The sequence below is a fragment of the Styela clava genome, chromosome 2, assembly GCF_964204865.1.
Source record: "Styela clava chromosome 2, kaStyClav1.hap1.2, whole genome shotgun sequence".
Taxonomy (NCBI): Eukaryota; Metazoa; Chordata; class Ascidiacea; order Stolidobranchia; family Styelidae; genus Styela; species Styela clava.
The window spans coordinates 6,549,113-6,567,911 of NC_135251.1; the positions used below are offsets into that span (position 1 = coordinate 6,549,113).

The following is an 18,799-nucleotide window of genomic DNA, read 5'->3' on the forward strand; positions in this document are numbered from 1 at the left end:
TTTCAATTGTCTGAAACTACAACTTTTGGGGAATTAATTCAAAATACACGAGTAGATTGAATGAGGTAATATTGAAAAAATAAAGTAAACTAAGCAGTTTTTAAAATACTGGAATAAATGAGAATGATAATTTAATAGTACAAAGAAACAATACAGCGTCTTGCAAAAGTTAAATAATTCATGGTTTCAGTAACTTTTCATTTCACTAAAATGATAACTTTTGGTAAATTAATATATGATAAACGAGTAAATTGAATAAAACAATAATGAGGAAATAGAGCAAAAAAAAAACTAAGCAGGTTTTCAAAATACTAGAATAAATGAGAATGATAATTTAAATATATGAAGAAACACTATGACGACTTGAAAAGTTAAATAATTCATGGTTTTAGTAACTTTTCTTTTGACAAAAATGACAAATTCAAAATTAATCCAGAATAAACGATTGTATAAACCAAATATTGCAAAATGTAAAAAACATAAAGCAGTCATTTAAAATACTGGAATAAATGAGAATGATGATTTAATTATACGATGAAACACTACGACGACTTGCACAATTTGAATAATGCCTGAGATCAGGAGAACAGATAAAAGCGTAATATTTTTGAACATTTTTTGAATTAAACTGATATCTGGTGATTCTCGTAAATCGCACCACCATATTGCAACTGCACATCGTTTTCATATGGATTTTCTTCTACGAATTCTTTTCTATTGACGTTATTAGAACATAGCCACTGCTCAACAGCTCGGTAGCAGAATCGATATTCGTCCTGGAAATATATGAATATGCCTATAATTATAAATGCTTATATGTAACACTCTCCAATTTCGTGGTCAATATGGAATCAACAAAAAATAATGTTGCTTAATTAATTGTTTGTAAAAATATTACAAATACAGCTATAGATAATGAATAAGTTTTAATTGTTTATAAATTTCACAGCAAATCACACATGATTTGGAAAATCAGAAGACAAATTGAAAATGAATGGGTCATGTCCAGTCAGTAAGAGAACGTATTTGTTAATTTAATTACTATTGATTCAATATTTAAAGCTCCATTTTTAAAGAAGCAAATTCAGTGACTAAATTACTGAATAGTTCGAAGATTCAAGTGTCGACAAAATTTAATTCACCAATGATTGAATCATTCCTGGTCGACAATCTCTCAAATCCTTCACAACTCTGAACACATCGGCTTTTCCTTCGATTTTAGCGCGGGAAATCAAATTCATTATGCTACAGAATGCCCCTGTCCTTCCCAAGCCATCCCTGAAAATAAAAAATTAGTTTTGAATATGGAATATTGAAAAAATATATTCGAAGGAGTGGCTGGGTTCTAAAGTTGAAAAAAAAGTTATCTTATATATCGAAATCACTAACAACAAGTTCTCTCATTTCAGAAAATTTTGTACGCACTATTTAATTAAGAAATAAAATGGCACAATTTGCATAAATCTGTCAAATTAATTTAAAAACGCCAAATGCAACATCAGTCGTCGCTGCCCATGTGCTGCGTCGTCTAATGTTCAATATGAAAATAATAAACAAGTTCCTAATGATCACGACTTTCGAGAAAAAGACGAAATTGCTGAATTCCGCCAGTGATTCTAATATATTGTTGATTTTATTATTTTTGCTTACTCTGTGTGTTATTTTTATAAAATCGGAAAACTCTCCAATAAAAGAAGATTCATGCTACAGACCTAATACTATTGACAATCGCTTATATGAAACTGGTACTCAATTGAGACGACATAAAGGTCCAATATTTTACAATTGTTGGAGTAATTTTCATCTTTCATGACTTGAAATACAATTGTTCGTCTTCGAACTGGGTTAGTACTCGAATTCCCTAATTCCGTCCTATCCTGAGTTTCCAAATTTTTTCATTAATTTTGTCAAGTATCAGTAGAGAATAAGTATTTATCTTGATCTACATACCTGCAGTGCACCAATACTGTTGAAACATCCTGTTTCAAAGCATTCATCTGAATTTCATCGATTACGTCAAGTACAGTAGTGGCGTCATCGGGACACGCACTGGATCTCCAACCCAAGATGTGATATTGCGTCACTTCCTAAATACGACAAAAGCTAATATTCGATTTTGACCTTTTATGGACCACAAGTTATTCTAAGTATTTTTGCCAAAATACATCAGACAGAAATCAAAACTTTCACATTGTTTTAGACTAGACAAATATTTTATGTAACACAAAATAGCATAACACATGGTAAATAAATAGGAAATTTCAAATAAAAAAACTGTGGTAAAGTTTTGCTTTTTGGAGAACTTACTTTTCGTTCATCACCACGTGTAACCAAAAAATTCCTTTTGAGATATTCCTCTGTTGAGCTCGAGTTCTTTAGCTGAACAGATACTTTTCCAAATGTGGTTGATTTTCCTTTTTCTGATGGCCAGTACTGTATGTTGTGCACCTAAGTATTGTGATTAACAGTACGAAAAGTGAAGCTGTCGGGAATGATCAGTAAATAAATACCCCACTCATATTTGTAAGTGATACTAATTTGTTTGTTTGGATACTGATTACATTAGTTAGAAATGTTTGGCTTGCAAAAACTCATGCTATAAGTTTATCAAACAATTCAGGTATATGGTATTTCACAGCGTTGAGGAATATATATTTTTTTGAAACAAGCAACATTATAAGTTTACTGCCCAGTCAATGGTAGTCAGTGACACAGCATGTCAACGATATCTTACCCATGATGTGAATGTGTAAATAAGGGCTCATTATGAGCGCATAAATATTTCTAACCAAGTCGTGTCTAGTTTGCGCAATGTCAACGGAACTTTTCGAACACTGTTTAACCGAAATTTACTAGATGAAATAATGAACATATATATATATATAAATATCCTACGAATAAATATTAAATAATCTTACATTTTGCTTAACAAGTTCATTCAGCATTACAATTGTTGTGACTTCACTATCAAGTACAGCTCTCCAGAAATTTTCAACATTTGCTAACTTCGGTCCTTCACACGCAATCAAGCGAATAGATTCGTCGTATGTCTGTAAAAAAAATTCGGATATAATAGAAGAAAGAAAAAGATGCTAAACTCAAGAATACATGTACGAAAAGTGCAGAACGTTATTTAAGCTCGAACATGAGATCGGACCCAAGTTGGAATATATTAGAAGAAAAGTTACCATTTTCCGTTTAACTGGGAGAAATAGATGAAAGCTGAATAATTGTGAACAAAAAGTTCCAAAATTCAAATTTTAAGCACTAAGACGATTCTAAAGACCTTATGGGCGTTGAGGTTATTTACAATCAAACAAAACACATGTTTGCAGTCAATGCATGTATAAAAACATTAAATTATGTCTATAAACGTGTTTAGTTATTCCAATATAATAATGTACTACAAAATCAATAATTCTTTGAATAGAGACATGTATAAATATTTAAATAACGAAGAAAATACCTCGATATGATTGGCATTTAGTTTTGGTATCACGTTTCCATCTCCCTGCTGCCACATTATGATAACTTTGTAGTTCTCAGCTGAAATCGGAAGGTTATAAATCAGTACATCAACAGCTAATAGTAGCAAGCTAATACAGATATAGAGCTATATATATCGATTCTCCGAAGTTATTTTTGATAATTTTGTGGTCGTTGGTAGGATTATTTTTCTTGAAAAAAAAAATTTGCTTTTCACCGACACTAATCAATTTCAGTTCTTTTTGTGATTTTTCCTTCTTTACCATATATATATATAGATTCCTTTGACGTAATTCGTCATTTGACCCCGTCCAGCAGTAGATACCGGAAACATTTTGTTACTATTTCCGGCCTAGCTTGAAAGTAAAACTATGATACATACCATGTTTTTCACTGATCTTACTAATTCCAGAAGCAACATCAACATTTTTAAACTCTTCCTTAATTCTTGAAGTTCGTTGAACATATCTAAAACAATTAGTAATACACACTGATTTTCTCAACTTTAACAACAATTTTACGCCAATATTTCTTCTTGGAATCATTCATAATATGGTTGATCAATATAGGATAACCGAGTTTATCAACAAATATTAGTCAACCCAGTATTGAGAAAGTGTTTCACAATTGACTGAGTGGTAACATTTTATTCATTTGTCATTTGATTGGTTTTTTATTATCCTGCTCATCAAAATTTCTCTTATTCGTAGCCTATTTGTAATTAAAACCACAATAAATTTAGATTCCTTAAATGGTCATGAATGCACATTATTATATTTTAATTATGCAATTTCTATATAAGAAAAATTATTTTTTTATCCAAAAAACTTGTCAAGATTTTTCACAAGCTGCGGTTTCCCAGTCAGGAAGACCATGAATTAAATATAGTTTCTTGTCTACCGGTACTGGATGCCTGAATAGCTACGGACAACTCTGGAGCCACAATGACCCTGCATATAGCCATAAGCATGCCAATGGTAGCTTGCAACATTAATATCAGTATTCATTCGGTTTTCATTTCCGTTATAATGACTTTGCTTTAAGCAAATTTTCAATAATCCGAACGAGATGTGTTACTTACCCTTTATCTTCCTGAATCTTGACCCCGAGTTCAATGTCATCTGCATCTGAATCTTTGAACAAATGGTTTTCGCTCAAAAACTTATGTAGAAGTTTGTATTGATCCTGTGTGAATTGAGACAAACTTTGTTACGTTATTAATAAACAAAGAACGTTTTAGAACAAGCAATTAATCAATCTATAAATCGTTTCGCATGCAAAATTGAAGATGGTGTTGAAATAGATATTAAGTGTCGGGAGCAAACACGATAACAAATACAATCGTAAAATCTAATATAAAATCAGATCCACATTAAGTCCATCTATACCAGTATGTTTCCTTGGGGTTTCTCCTCCATCAAAAGGTTGCAAATCACAAGCCTAGTCGATGCTGGTGAAAGTTTATCTTCTAATCTACACGATTTTGATTTTATTTGTTATTGAATATTTTGTGGATTCCGTAAAAGTAAATTTCATTATATGCTTTATACTTTTTCTTTTGCCCAAACGTGAAAAATAAAATAAGTGATGAAACCCTTTAATATCAAAACTATTGTTTGAGGAGAGTCACAGAATGTTAAAAATCTTTGAAAGTTTAACGAAAGTTTGATCCTCTATGTTTTTGAACAAATCATTAAATATCTAATGTTTTTAAGATTTATGTATAAAAAAATGAATACTCACGCATGTCTGGACCATGTCGACTCTCTGTTGCCTCATTTTAATAACACATTGGTAGATGTCCACGCGGTTTGTACGAGCAGCTTCTTCAATCAAGCAATCATAACCAATAAAGGCTCCAGTGCGACCTGCTCCAGCACTGCGAGTAAAAAACCAAGCATCAGACAAGTGGTTCTTAACTTTTTTCTGTTTAGTGGCCCACTTTTGTTGCACAGAAATTCTGTGGCCCAATAACTTTCTCATGCAAGGTGAAAACTACAAGCAAAAATTACCAAAGATAGACACTACTAGGGCTGGGCATTATCGAATACCTGATGATTTCAGAATCGAATCAAATATTTTTTTCGAATCGAATCCCGAATACTTGGAAGGTATGAAAATTGTATGTAACTTTCTAATTATTTTAGGTCCTCCAGACACATAAATTACTGAAAACATAGAATACATCACTGACAATAAGAAAAACACGTTTTCATCAATACCTCAATACAGAAAAGAGTCATATGTCAGAATTGTGTAGAAAAAATATGGCTTCAATGAAAAATAGTTGAGAAATTTAACTTGACCATTGGCGGAAAGAGTAAAACAAGATGGCGGCGATTCGAAAATTTGCTCTCAACCGATTCGAATAATTTACTATTCGATTCGATTCGAATATTTGATTCGAAATGCCTAGCCATAGACACTACCTCTTTGATAAATAAAATGTAAATTACCCAGTAGCAGAAAACAGCATCATCATGCATTGCCACTACAGTCAAAATTAGCTAATTTATTAATCAATGACTAGCAATTTTTAATAGGTTTGTTACAAACATCAAAATTTTTCTTGTGTCCCAGCAGTGAGCCATGGCACACTGGTGTAGAACCGGTACGGTAGACCCAAGATTTTAAGCCCCAGTCGAATGTGCGATTAATTTCGTGTTTTACACTATATGCCATAGTAATTTAAATCAAACGTTTACGAAATAACATTTGAAGTAAATTCACAAGTCATTAGCAATAAGAATAAAAATTTTCGGGTGGTTTTTTCACGAAATGAAACTTGTTGTATGCTTGCAATACCTGACCTGCAATGCACAATAATAGGGCAATCTTCATTTCCATGACTTCCCATACAGGCTTCATAGAATCGATAAAAGTTAGAAGTTGTAACAGGAACTCCGTGATCAGGCCAATTCAGGAAATGGTATTGTTCAACTTGATAGGCAGGCTGATAAAAAGAATGTCAAGTTGATTAAATTTCGTGACTAAGCAATCGAAATTTATAATGTTTTTATTTTTGTATGACCTCTTTTTATGAATTATAAAAAGGCACCGGGTCGTTACTTGAAGTCCATACAACATTTTGATTTCTTTGGTGCCAAGTAGAATTGTAATAATTGAAATCAATATTTATTTGAAAAGCAAATTTCCTATTTTTCAATTTATTACTACCCATTGTAACTCTCACTGTATTGTTAAAACGGTGAAGTTGAAAAATTAATTTTTATTGCTTGGAAGTTTTTTTATGGATGATAATAACACATCAAATATTTTCTTGAAATTTATATAATATTTGAAAGCTATTTTTTTTATTTTCCCGGTTACATTCATTTTGACTCGATATGTATGTAATAGGTATATAAAAGATGGAAAAAATGCGTATTACACGCAAAAAAATGTTAATCTCTTACCTCATCCTCAGTATAAATAGTAAAAGTTCTCTTTTTGTAGCCTCCGAAAACTTCTTCTTTATCACAAGATACTCTAATTTGGCCGAAAATTTGTTCCTGTCCAACGTCTGGCCAATATTTTTCACACTTTTTCTGAAAATATTAACATAAGATGTGAGATATAAAAATTTTCATTTCAAGAATGAATTCAAACAAATTCAAATTATCTATGCAATCTTCTCATGTCAAATTGCCCAGAGATAGAAAGCAAAAATGCTGGAATAACAAAACGATTACTATTTCACCAAGATTCTCAAATAAAAAAAACTTAAAAAAAAAACTATGTCTCATCTCTAGTTAAAATCTTAGCTCGACTGTCAAAACTAGTTTGCTGGAGCGCAGTTCTCAATATATCTCAAATAGGTTTGTTGTCTTCATCTGTGAGGGCCATAACAATATATGATATCGACAAATTTTTTTTTGATTCTAAAGTTTTCACGAACACCCGATATATATTACTAGAAATTAACAATACTCGATTTTGCTGCGTACGTACCTTTTGTGCCTCGACACATTTTGTAAGCATAACAATAACTTTAGATTTCTGCTCAACCACCATTCTCCAAAAATCATCTATTGTAGTTGGAAGAGGTCCTTGAGTTGCGATGAACTTTCTGGACTTACTGTAGCCCTGAAAACGGAAAATAAAAAAATAAAAGTAAGCACAGTTTTACAAAATTACCGTTATGCATAGACGGTCTGACCCTGCCATACAAAGCTACGGAACCGGACTGTTAAAATCTCACTTTATGGGTTAAAATTTTATCATTCAAAAAGTGGACTAGACCTACGATCCACCACTATGGAATTGGTTTTCAATGGGCGGTTAACATAAATGTTGTCTTACGTGAATATAGCAGGCGTTAATGTATGTTTCTTCGTTTTCTCCTTTCAAATTAACTCTGGATAAGTCAACTGGTAAAACAAAATAAATTAATAAAATCTAGTTGTTTTAGAACACCACTGTCACTGTTCAACTAATGTTTCATTTCTTAATCCCACTTTGACACATGAGATGACTTTTATATTACTTTCAGATCCTGACTATAAGTAAACATAAAGAACAGCCACAAATCCTATGGACACAAAGTAGATTGTCAGTTGACATTCAGTAATCGTAAAATTAATTTAAACTACGGGAAATATTTGTTTGTGTGGCGATGGCCGAATTATTCAATAATAATAAAATTTATTGCAAAACAACGAGACCATGAAGAATATTGGAAAGTATAAAAAGTTAAAAAAAATTTAGGAGACTTTTCCGTTGTTAGGCTAGACAATTAAGTCTATAGAACAGTGATCAAGAAAAATATTTTCGATTCTAACTACACGAACGACAGTTAAGCAAAATGGTCCAAATATCCATTTAGTGTCTTATTCGTTTACTGAGTTACTTGATCATATATACTTACAAGGTAAAATATTTTTATATCTGTTTTTAGTCTTCAGGTTTTCATTTGACGCTATGTCTGTTGAAAATATGGTAATAGCTTCTCTCTTGAGGGCCTTAATTAATTAAATAGATAGATAAATAAATGTGAAGACAAACCCTATCTATTTCAGTACGAATCAATGTAGTTTGATGAGAAGTAGCCTGAAGACATAATGGTTGGTTCAATGGTTTGCCATCTAGTAGGGCTCAAGCCTTTCTCCTATCACAACTACTGACGATCAAACGACGGGGTGGGCAAGATTTTTTAAACCAGGTGCCAAAACCGGGCGACGAAAAAGTTATATTCAATGAACAGGATTTTATTTACAGTGTCACAAAAGCAAGTGGAAAACAATAAGCCTCCTGCCCATACTACATTTTATCGCAATTTTAGATAAAAAATCGAAATTTGCTTTCGTTTGGTTGCGACATCACACATCAGACGGGCCAGATTGAATTACGCAACGGGCCGGATTTAGGCCACGGGCCGTAGTTTGCCATGTCCGTGTTAGACATTACGGACTGTAAACCTGTGTATAATTGCATGGTTTCTTTTGAATTCTTTACCTGACAAGTTAAATTCAATGTATTGTAGATTACATTTGTTTTACAACAAAATTTACCGTGAACTCTTCCAAGAACTTTTCTCCGCCATTTGCATTTTTCTGTTCAAATACCGCAAGTAACTCTTTCACGGAAATTGAAGTTTTCGATTCATCTTTCTCTTCAATATCAGCCCCAAAGTTCGCATAAACTGTAGCTGAAAATTAAAAGTTGAAATTTAAAGTTAGAGTCGCGTGCATGTAATAATCCTGTGGTTTACTCGTCAATGAAAATATGAGACCCAGCACTTATTTTAGATTGGGTGTAAAATGACGTAGATGAAATATTCCCGGCTTTCCAAGATTGTTTTAAATCGGGTCCTGATATCTACACATGAATTCGCAATACAGTTTGGTTATAACCACTACTGCTCATATTTTGCCCATATGTGCAATACTGCATCCAATATTTGACTCGAGCACTCTAACAAATTTAGACAAGAAGTCGCCAATAAAGTTTAGTTTACTTTTTCTAGAAAAGAACCCACCAATACAACTTATATTGTTCCTAATTTAAAAAAAAAATTGCCCTCAAGAAGTTAAACTACTGAATTTGAAATAATTTTTTTCAAATTTTGGCATTGACGAAAATCACGCTAAAATTAACCTTTCAAACATAAGTATGTAATTGTTTATTTACTTTCATCCATCTCATTTCGTGAAGCAGGGAGTCTATACCGCTTGGAATCTCGATCATTCAATTTTTTAATATGATTCCTGGATAAATTAAACAATATTTTTAATATATATTTTATTGTAAAGCGAGTAAACGGACAAGTTGCTATTCCGAACATTGGCTCAAGATTTTGTTTCCCAACAAAAATTGCGAGTTTTGATATGATTACCAGTGAAAAGCCAACGTGACAGTTATCAAGTTTACGATGACGTAATCCTAGGCAATGGTATCCAATGCGACATATTTAAAGGTTCCAGTGAACGTGGCAAGAAAAAAATGAGCTAAGAGATAACTCGGAACTTAAAAAAAAAAAACGATTTAGTAACTAGGAAATATGTATGCTGGTCGAACTATAGTTTCTGTGAAAATATTCTAAAGACTTGAAAATTAACACGCAAGAATGAAGTAAAACTAGATAAAATAGGAGAACCAGAAAAATGGCTCAATTGGCCGAAAAGACGTACCTTCTCTTTATGTAAATGACTATCAGAACCACAGTAACCAAAGCAGCCAAACCACCAATAATACCAGCTATCCACCACAAACTGGAATCTAAGAAAATGTATATCATTAAAGTTATGACTTGTTTTATTTACGTAAAGAGATCAAACAAGAGTTTAAATCCTGCGCTCAATATATAAGCTTGTTGGTGGCACAAGTATCTAACAAATTATACCTAATACCTTCGTTTTTGCATCGAAATTGATCGGCGACAGAGAAACAATTTGACAAAGTAATAATCTATGCTGCCTATGAAAATTTAAAAAAGCGTTTTCTAAACATTAGTGTGATACTCTAACGGAGAACGAAGCCAAATTTTTATATGCCTGAAGTTTGGGAAGGAATTGTTGGTAAATATTTAAATCACTAAAAATAACAACAACGAAAAATGAAAAAAAAAAATAAAAAATAAAATCTCGATTTAAATGGAAAAAAAAGCAAATGTGTCAAATTCAAATTTTGAATAATTCGATTTAATACAACAAGCGCAAAATATCATATACCATTGCATAAAATTTTGTTAACTTCCGACAGATTGGTACAAAATTTATTTAGAAATAACAAAATGCTTTATGCTTGTTTTCGTTTAACAATAACAAGGAGAAAATTGAAATTTTAAATCCAACAGACATTTAATGTATAATTGTCATAGAAAAAAAAATATTATTTTTTCTGAGACTTCCAAAAGGATTTTAGGTATAATAAAAAAATCTTGATTCAAATACAAAGCATTGTTTTAAAAGGGAACATGTCCTTCAAATTCCAAAAGATGTTTAAATTAGTTGTTTGAAATCCGACTGAGTAGCAAATTAAATCACTTAAACGTTGTTAGAGAAAGTCTACTGCATTAATTAAGCTGACTTCGGACCATTCTCGCCAATATTGCATAAATATACCTTCAATATAGTCATGATAAAATGAACTAGGAGGACTTTGTTTTAAATAGGTGTTTCCGGACGTAATAGATGGTGTTGAAGATACCACGTAGTAACTGTAAGAAAATATCTTTCGTTGAGAATTTTTCCGGTTACTTCAAATGGTAAAACAGAAATAGTATTAAATACCGAATACCAGTTCGAAAAAGACTGACACAAAAATGGCTCAAGACGCATGTATCATATTCGTGGAGGTGAAACGGTACCGAACAGTCTTTAAAACTCTTTGAACTCTGATTCCCCAGAACGATGCTACTCTCTCACCCTGACCTCCCACGGCGTCGCATCGATTTGATGCGTTAAAAAATTGTAATATCCCTAATTTCAAACCAAAATAACTTCTAAACCATTAGATATCAGATGGTCCGTAATATGTCATATAAAAGCTTATCTAGTCTTTTCTTTTTAACTGGCATTATTTTTCACGAGATGTTTTGATGAGATGTGTAAGCCTATTTTTAGCCCCATCTACTACTTTTTTGTATTTTGGTCATATTTAATACATTTTTTAGAAATGTATCATCAATATAAGTAAAATTTTGAAAAGTAGACAAAATTACCTTTCGGAGAATATACGGATGACTTTCTTAACATACGCATAACTCATTTTATTGCAGAATTTGTACTATCGATTCAAATGGTTTGCGAACAAAATTGATCAACTATTTTGACGCCAAGTTTGCGTAAGGACGCAAAGGGCGACGACGACATTGTCGTGATAACGTTCATGCGACGTATCGTGCGTAACTCTTTGCGTGAGGTATATTGCGCAATTGCACATCTGGTCGTTCACAGCTTGAGTGCAGATTGTGTCATCATTGCATCAGTATCATATCCTCGGCCGCAGATAAAACCCTTTCAGACGAATTTTGATCGAACATAGTAAAATTGCTAGAATCTAAAGGCCATTTTATATACGTACGTTTACTATTTGGATATGGGACGAAAATGAATGGCCAAAACGAAATATTTGATCCTCATGAATTTATGAGGTTCCGCCGGAAACATCAAGGCTAATTATTCACCGTTGGATATCATGAAGATTGAATAAAAAAAAAAACTGATAACGGGTACACGGAAGACATGGTGGCACCAGTAGCTCACCTGGTCAGTGTTTTACATTTTGCGGCCTCATTAGATTTTCGAAATTACTGCATATACGCTACATTCTTGATATCGCTATATTTACAGTGGATTTTAAACGAAAGCTTTGTCCAGATGAAATATTGGATAGTATTCATCTATCGGAAGAAGAAAATATGGCACAATAAAACTCAGCAATGGCGCTAAACAATGCATCCATCGATATGTTCCATCAATCCGTTTTTAGAAATCCTTATTTTTGCTATTCGTATTTTTCATATCTTTATGCAATTAAAACGGCAATGACACTGCGTATTGTGTGTTTTAGTCGAACCGATATTGAGGCTGGATGTAATGCGTAAATTTCCCCGTGTATCGTTTACAAGTCGTTAGTCGCTTCACGAGTATGAACTTAAGTAAATGACGTTACGAGCATGCGAGGAAAAGTGTTTCTCGTATGAAACGTGAACGTGCTACGTGCCAACGTAATTGCTTAACGTCGCTGCGTAACGGCGTAAATGTGTTAGGTCGTTATTTACGTCACCTTGACGTCGCCTCGATCTTGCGACAAACAAAATCACGAATAAAAATGCTTCTAAAATTTGAATGGTGCAACATAAGTTCAATCTAATGGTATCACTGGAAAGCTATTTTCAAATTCTACAAATTTTGTCCATAATGTACTAGGTTTAATCGAAAACAAATTGGAGTTTTGTCAATTAGATTTGAGCAATTTACAGAAGTTTTTTATGCTTTTTAATTTTGCCAATTTTCATAAGATGATCACAATATTTTATCTCAATTTTAAAATTATACTTAGTCTTGTAGATTATCTTTCACACGATGTGAAACTTGTCTAAATATGATAAATGGTTCGCGAGATATGAGGTTTCAAAATTGCATACCTCTTACGGGATGCGAAAGCCGCTAAAGCGGCTTTCAGCGTCAGAAGACTTTCTCGGGAAAGCCGCTATAGCGGCTTTCAGGGATCAAAGAGTTTAGACCGCGGCGTTACTAACGCAAATTAGCTAGCGGCAAGATGATATGTAATATAATTCACCTGTAAGTTACAGCGCCCTTCAGTCTCAAGTTTCTTCCTGATATATGTTGTGTTGTTGCACGTTTTCCTCTATTGCCAGGAGACGAAGAGATATCGCAGCTACTAAATGTGTCTTCGCCCAAAATTAGTTCTATTGAAGAACCGTTGATTTCGGACCTGGAATATGAAAAGTAGTCCTTCAATGATTTTAAATAATCCTTTATGATTTGAATGTAATTGAAAAGTTTTAACTGAATGTCATAAAAATTAAATATCATCCAAAATTGCACTATACATCCCACTACGGGGTATATAAAAATGAGGTTTTCCAACTAACTCTGATGGCACATTTAAAATTAGCGGGGATAGAGAAAATGATAAAGAAAACATTATAATTTTTTCAACTGAAGGTAGCAGTAGCTATTAAAATATTCGTCCCAATTACCTTCTCTATGCAATAACCAAGACTAGTCACCCAACTCTTTTCCCGAGCTTTATCAATTTTTGCCTTGATTAAATCGATATTTGATGAGGCTAAATACTCAATAGGTTTCTTAACTTCTGGTACGGAAGTGGTCATCTGAAACTTTATTTATTTGTTTTAAATAAATTTTCATTCTTTTTAGTTAGTTATTGTGACCTTGCTACTGAATATCCATAAACATGTTCATATATTTAATATAAGATTTACCTTTGTATTGCAATAGCCAGATAATCCATATCACCCGGTGCTTGGTTTATTGCTACATTCGATGCCTGGTTGATATCGTCTATCGTTATTGCGTTGTTTGTCAATTTACTTCCTGATTTCACGAGCACAAAAATACAGCTGCAATTGAGAAGAATGCTCTAAATAAACGTTAATACTAAAACTAATCATTAGTTTAAATTCTTATTGAATTCCTTTTTAGTAATTCCTAACTTCCTCTCGTACAAAGTGTCAGATAGGAACCCACGGATACTTGGAAATATACTACGTTGTTAGCATAACCAGAATCAATATGGTTGAGCTTTGCTTATCTGCTTCATCCTACATTACTTGGTCCAATTTATTAAAATAGTTCAAGTTCTGAATGTCTCATCGGATACCATATTATTTTAAATATATGAATGCGTAACTAAATATCTTGAATAATCGTTTCTGCTATCATGTATGATTAGTGTAAATTCTTCATTGGCAAACCATAAATTCGCCTTATTCGCCATTTAGGAACATGCAGAATTTTTTCAGTTCAGCATAACATACCTAGTTCATCCCAATTGAATATTAAATAATATTCTTCGCAAAATAATTGACGTCAGAAAATCATATTTCAGCTTCCATATATTTTAATAAAATTTATGACGGGTCTCTTGTATTACCTTATTGTACCATTCGACTCATTAGGTACATTGACTTTTATCGGCTGTACTGGTGAGTTTTCAGTAGAATTCATTAAAGTTGGTTCTGGTACAGATTCTGGTGCTACGCAGATGAAATATAAATATTAGATTCGCAAGATAAATAAACCATTGTTTGAATCAGTCTTGAAGTTTGGTGTTACACGTTGGACGCAGTGGTTTCCAACCTTTTTCGCGAAGCTGACCCTCAATGAAACATCCCAGAGGCTAGAGACATCACTATGCAATATTTTGAATTGTCTCATGCAAAAAAGCGTTATGTGACGCAAATTTCCAAAACTTATGTTTATATTTCTTGTAATAAATATAGCAACTGTAAAAATTGCATTAATTTTTTTTTTATTTATTCCGAGAAAAAACTTTTTTTTATCTGGTGTTTATATAATAATATAGACTAGCGGATCGGTTTATTACAAAGACCTATTCGGTGATATTGCACTAAACATATCACAAGGAGCAATATGGGTGAAAATGTTTGCGACATTTTGAAAGCAAAGACGAGCTTTTTATTTGGTTTGGTTAAGAGGCATTGTCATTTAAAAAAATCTCCCCAAACCGCTTACTGCTATCATGGTATAATGTTATAGAAAAGTGCTCGTTCTATAACTTTTATGCAGAGCGTCCTAGATTCATGAATTTTTGAGTACCATTAAGCACAAACAGAAATTGAAGGGTAACAAATAGAATACATTTTCTGCTTTCTTCTATATTTCTGTAGACGGTATAAACATTTATGGGTTCTGTTTTTGTGGTCACACTGTATTTTACTATATCAAGTTTCAGTTCTATTTTTACTTCCAGATATAAATTTAGGTTGGACTCTAGCATAGTTTTGAGTGATGATGGTATCTATTTTTCGCGATCTCACCTCAGTCGTAGAATTTCCGGTTTATATGCCCTGTACAACAAAAATTGTCTATTTCATGACCAACTTCAACTATAGATGTAATTGTTACCTGCCATATCTGTAACACATTCTCCATCGGCTCTCGACGTGTTGCTTGACCCGGCACAGGTTTTTGTTTTGATGTAAAAGTTGTAGTTCCGGTTCGGTTTTGTTTCAATTTGAACTTGGAAATATTCCAGCGTTCCACCAGCATAAGATTGCACATTACTGTATGTTTGTTGCTCTATATTTGGAGAGAGTTGGACGAGAGTTGATTCTGTAATTATCTATAATATAAAATGAGTGGTGTTTCAATCTTGAAATCTATCCCGAAACGTCACAGAAATATATTTGTGTTAGTGTACACTAGGAATCTTCAATCACTTAGGATAGTCAACTTTATTCTTGCTACAGCATCTTTGCATTGTATGCATACGGATCCACCGGCACAAAAACATAAAAGAAGGATAAATAGTTAGTCCCGCCGAAACCAAATTATTGAATTTAAAATGTGGAAAAATATTTGTACGTGGCAATCCACCAACGCTAAGACATTATGAAATTCTATATCACCCAGAATGTGATAAACTAAATAGAAATATAAAAAGTGACATATAAAAAGGTCAACGGTCACACCTTTGTAATTTATATTTTTTCGACAAAGAATGTCTTTATGCGTTCATTTGTAGTATTATCTATATGGAATAATTAGCTACCTACAATAAATATATCGAGTACATCTCGTTTAATGCCACTTAATCTTAACATTTTTTCCCTTATTTTCCAAAATAATTTAGCTTATTAATACGGAATCATTCAAATTACGTGTTCGTTCCTTATTCAGATGACAGTCTCGTTCAATATGCATTGACGTGAAACTAATTGTGATTGGATACGTTTTAACTCTAGTTTTGTACAGGTTTTCGGATTAGAAATATCACATTGAAATTTGCAAAATTGTTTCTTAAAATTTGCTTCCAATTATACTAGTCAATTATAACGATTGAGAAATTATGGATTAGTTTCGTGTACAATCCCGTGTTTTATATATTCATGAATGTTTACAAATACCTCGAATGTCGTACTGCTCTTCGGTATTCGATCGCTCCATGACCATTTTACTGTGCAATATCCGGCATTCATATTCTCTTGAATAACTCCGGCGTCTGTAACTGAATCGGGCAACCCAACTCCGGTTTCTACAGTCGATGTTGCATTCAGTTTTGTAATACATTCATCCGGACAGACAGTGATCTGAAAAAATCAATTTGTTTTTAGCATGATTTAGTGATTTATGCATTGTTGTTTCGTGATGAACCAAGAGTGCTCAAAATGCAAAAAATGAATTTCAAACGCAATGACTCAACTAGATGGTAATAACTTTGATATGCTGTCGTTTTACCGACTGGGGAAATCTCCCTTCATTGGTACGAATACTACTTTTTCGTACCCTAGTGTGGAACGAAACTAATGAATTTATTATAACAAGCACGCACAATTTATTAATCTTGGATTAGGCGAGAGGCAACGCCAGCCACATTAATGAGAATAAAATATCTCACAAAGGTTACAAGTGATGGTTGAAATTTCACTAATTTCAAAAAACGAAATGTTTTAATCGGTATTCGTACTTATTTTAAATATCACAATTAATAAGACTAACTGAGCTAATGAAAAAATACGATGATATTTTGTAAAACGTCTATTATCTATCTAACAAAAAGTAACATATTTATTACGTCATACATTGCAACACTGCAAGAAGAAGAAAGTTCTTGTTCTGTGCCAAAATGTGATAAAAATTAGTACGAAAATGTAAATGATTAAGGAAGCTAGAAATTCGCTCCTTGCGAGTCTTTAAAGACTTGTTAACATTCGCTTTCAGCTCATTCTATTTTAAAGCTTCATAAAATGGAATTCAGACTATACGACTATATGTCTCTGTTCTGGTTACCTTACACGGATTAGTTTGATATTCCGAGTCATGAACACACATGAGAGATGAAACATCTGGCGAGTGATATTAAAAATAAGTGGGTTCCTTTAGTATACATTAATTCTGAGTACCATTTCAATCAGTGTAAACAAGGCAATCGATTCAGAATACCTGAATGGTATAGTTAGTGTAAGGCGTAAGTCCTGTTATTGTCGTGACTTCCTGTGCTTTAGCCTCGGTAATATGTGAATGATTGCGGGATATGTTATTGTGACTGACGGCTTCGATTCTGCAAAAAATCGAAAAAATGATTTTAAATAAAATATTATAGCTTTGAATTGAATAGTGCGTTTTTATATTAAGTTATTAGAAATTGTTATACTTTAGTACGTAAAGTACGTACGTTTTACATATTCGGTATTTTCATTCCACATATTTATGGTTTCAAATTAGGCTCTGAAAAAACAGCCACTGCTTTTGATATATTATGTCTATTTGATATATTAGGTCGGAAATAAGTCCTGAATCGGGGTTTTGCAACTGAATTGAGATAGAATTTAATAGCAAGTAATAAAATTCTGCACACAATATTTATTATCAGGTTGTCCGGGTTAAAATATTCTAAAATTGTGAAATTGTTGGCACGATAATTCAGTAGGTAGAACAATAGAAATGTTGGCCAAGCAGGTTAAACAACATGCCATCGTCTATCAACCCACGTGCTAATAATTTCTTGACGATGACGTACCGGACACATTAAGGCTCTTCCAAGATATCTATTAGCTCTATAAATATCAGTGCCTGTCTTACAGAGCCCTTTTTAGAGAAAAATTTGTTTAATATTTCGTTTGAAAAGAAACTCTAGACATTTTTTAGTCACCTGTGCATTATACCGACAGTCTGGTTGTTAGGTTTCCAATCAATTGTTATTTGCCCATCAATACTGCATTCTTGTACTTTGTTCTCTGTAATTTTTGGTGATCCATAGACTGAAAATTTAAATAAAAAAATTGTGCAAATATTATTAGCAATACAAAGGAAGTTCATAAAGTCTTAAAGTTGTAACAAAATTGCAAATGAAATTTATCGATAACATATAATGTTTTGACCCTCACAGATGTATTGAATGAAGTAGAAATACTTACCAATTATTGATTAAAAATCCACAAACCTGGTTAGGATATATTGAAATTGTAAATTGTGTTTATGGACATCCTGAATGTGCTACACGCACCATCATCATTCTTTTGTTTCATATTTCAATATATTAAGTTTTTCTATTTGTGCTTATCGATCGGAACATTATTTGTTTACTGTTTATATTGGTTCGTATTTATGGATTAAAATTTGGTACTCCCGAAGTATGT

At 32.7% G+C, this 18,799-nt stretch overlaps 1 protein-coding gene across 1 annotated transcript; it reads right to left on the reverse strand.

The window, feature by feature from the left end:
• Nucleotides 1-623: 623 nt before the first annotated feature.
• LOC120336068 (receptor-type tyrosine-protein phosphatase epsilon-like) lies at nt 624-18,189 on the reverse strand. Its single transcript, XM_078118977.1, has 25 exons — nt 18,152-18,189; nt 17,604-17,721; nt 16,568-16,750; nt 15,567-15,783; nt 14,572-14,674; nt 13,901-14,038; nt 13,231-13,386; nt 11,049-11,143; nt 10,116-10,203; nt 9,616-9,692; nt 8,997-9,133; nt 8,354-8,447; nt 7,789-7,856; nt 7,438-7,572; nt 6,903-7,034; nt 6,297-6,439; nt 5,230-5,365; nt 4,568-4,671; nt 3,869-3,954; nt 3,467-3,546; nt 2,919-3,050; nt 2,308-2,448; nt 1,951-2,087; nt 1,143-1,278; nt 624-776 (listed from the first exon to the last, which is right to left on the reverse strand). The coding sequence occupies exons 1-25, from the start codon at nt 18,187-18,189 to the stop codon at nt 624-626; spliced, it is 3,027 nt and encodes a 1,008-aa protein (XP_077975103.1).
• Between the last annotated feature and the right edge of the window lie 610 nt (nt 18,190-18,799).

What these genes read in the sequence shown, in the direction of transcription:
- LOC120336068 (XM_078118977.1), bottom strand. Translation starts at nt 18,189, where the DNA reads ATGTGTCCGGTACGTCATCGTCAAGAAATTATTAGCAC. An exon ending in ACACTAACTATACCATTCAG is followed by an intron (nt 16,751 to 17,603) that starts GTATTCTGAATC and finishes TGATTTTTTCAG; the next exon opens with ATCACTGTCTGTCCGGATGA. An exon ending in ACGAAATGAGATGGATGAAA is followed by an intron (nt 9,134 to 9,615) that starts GTAAATAAACAA and finishes TTTAATTTTCAG; the next exon opens with CTACAGTTTATGCGAACTTT.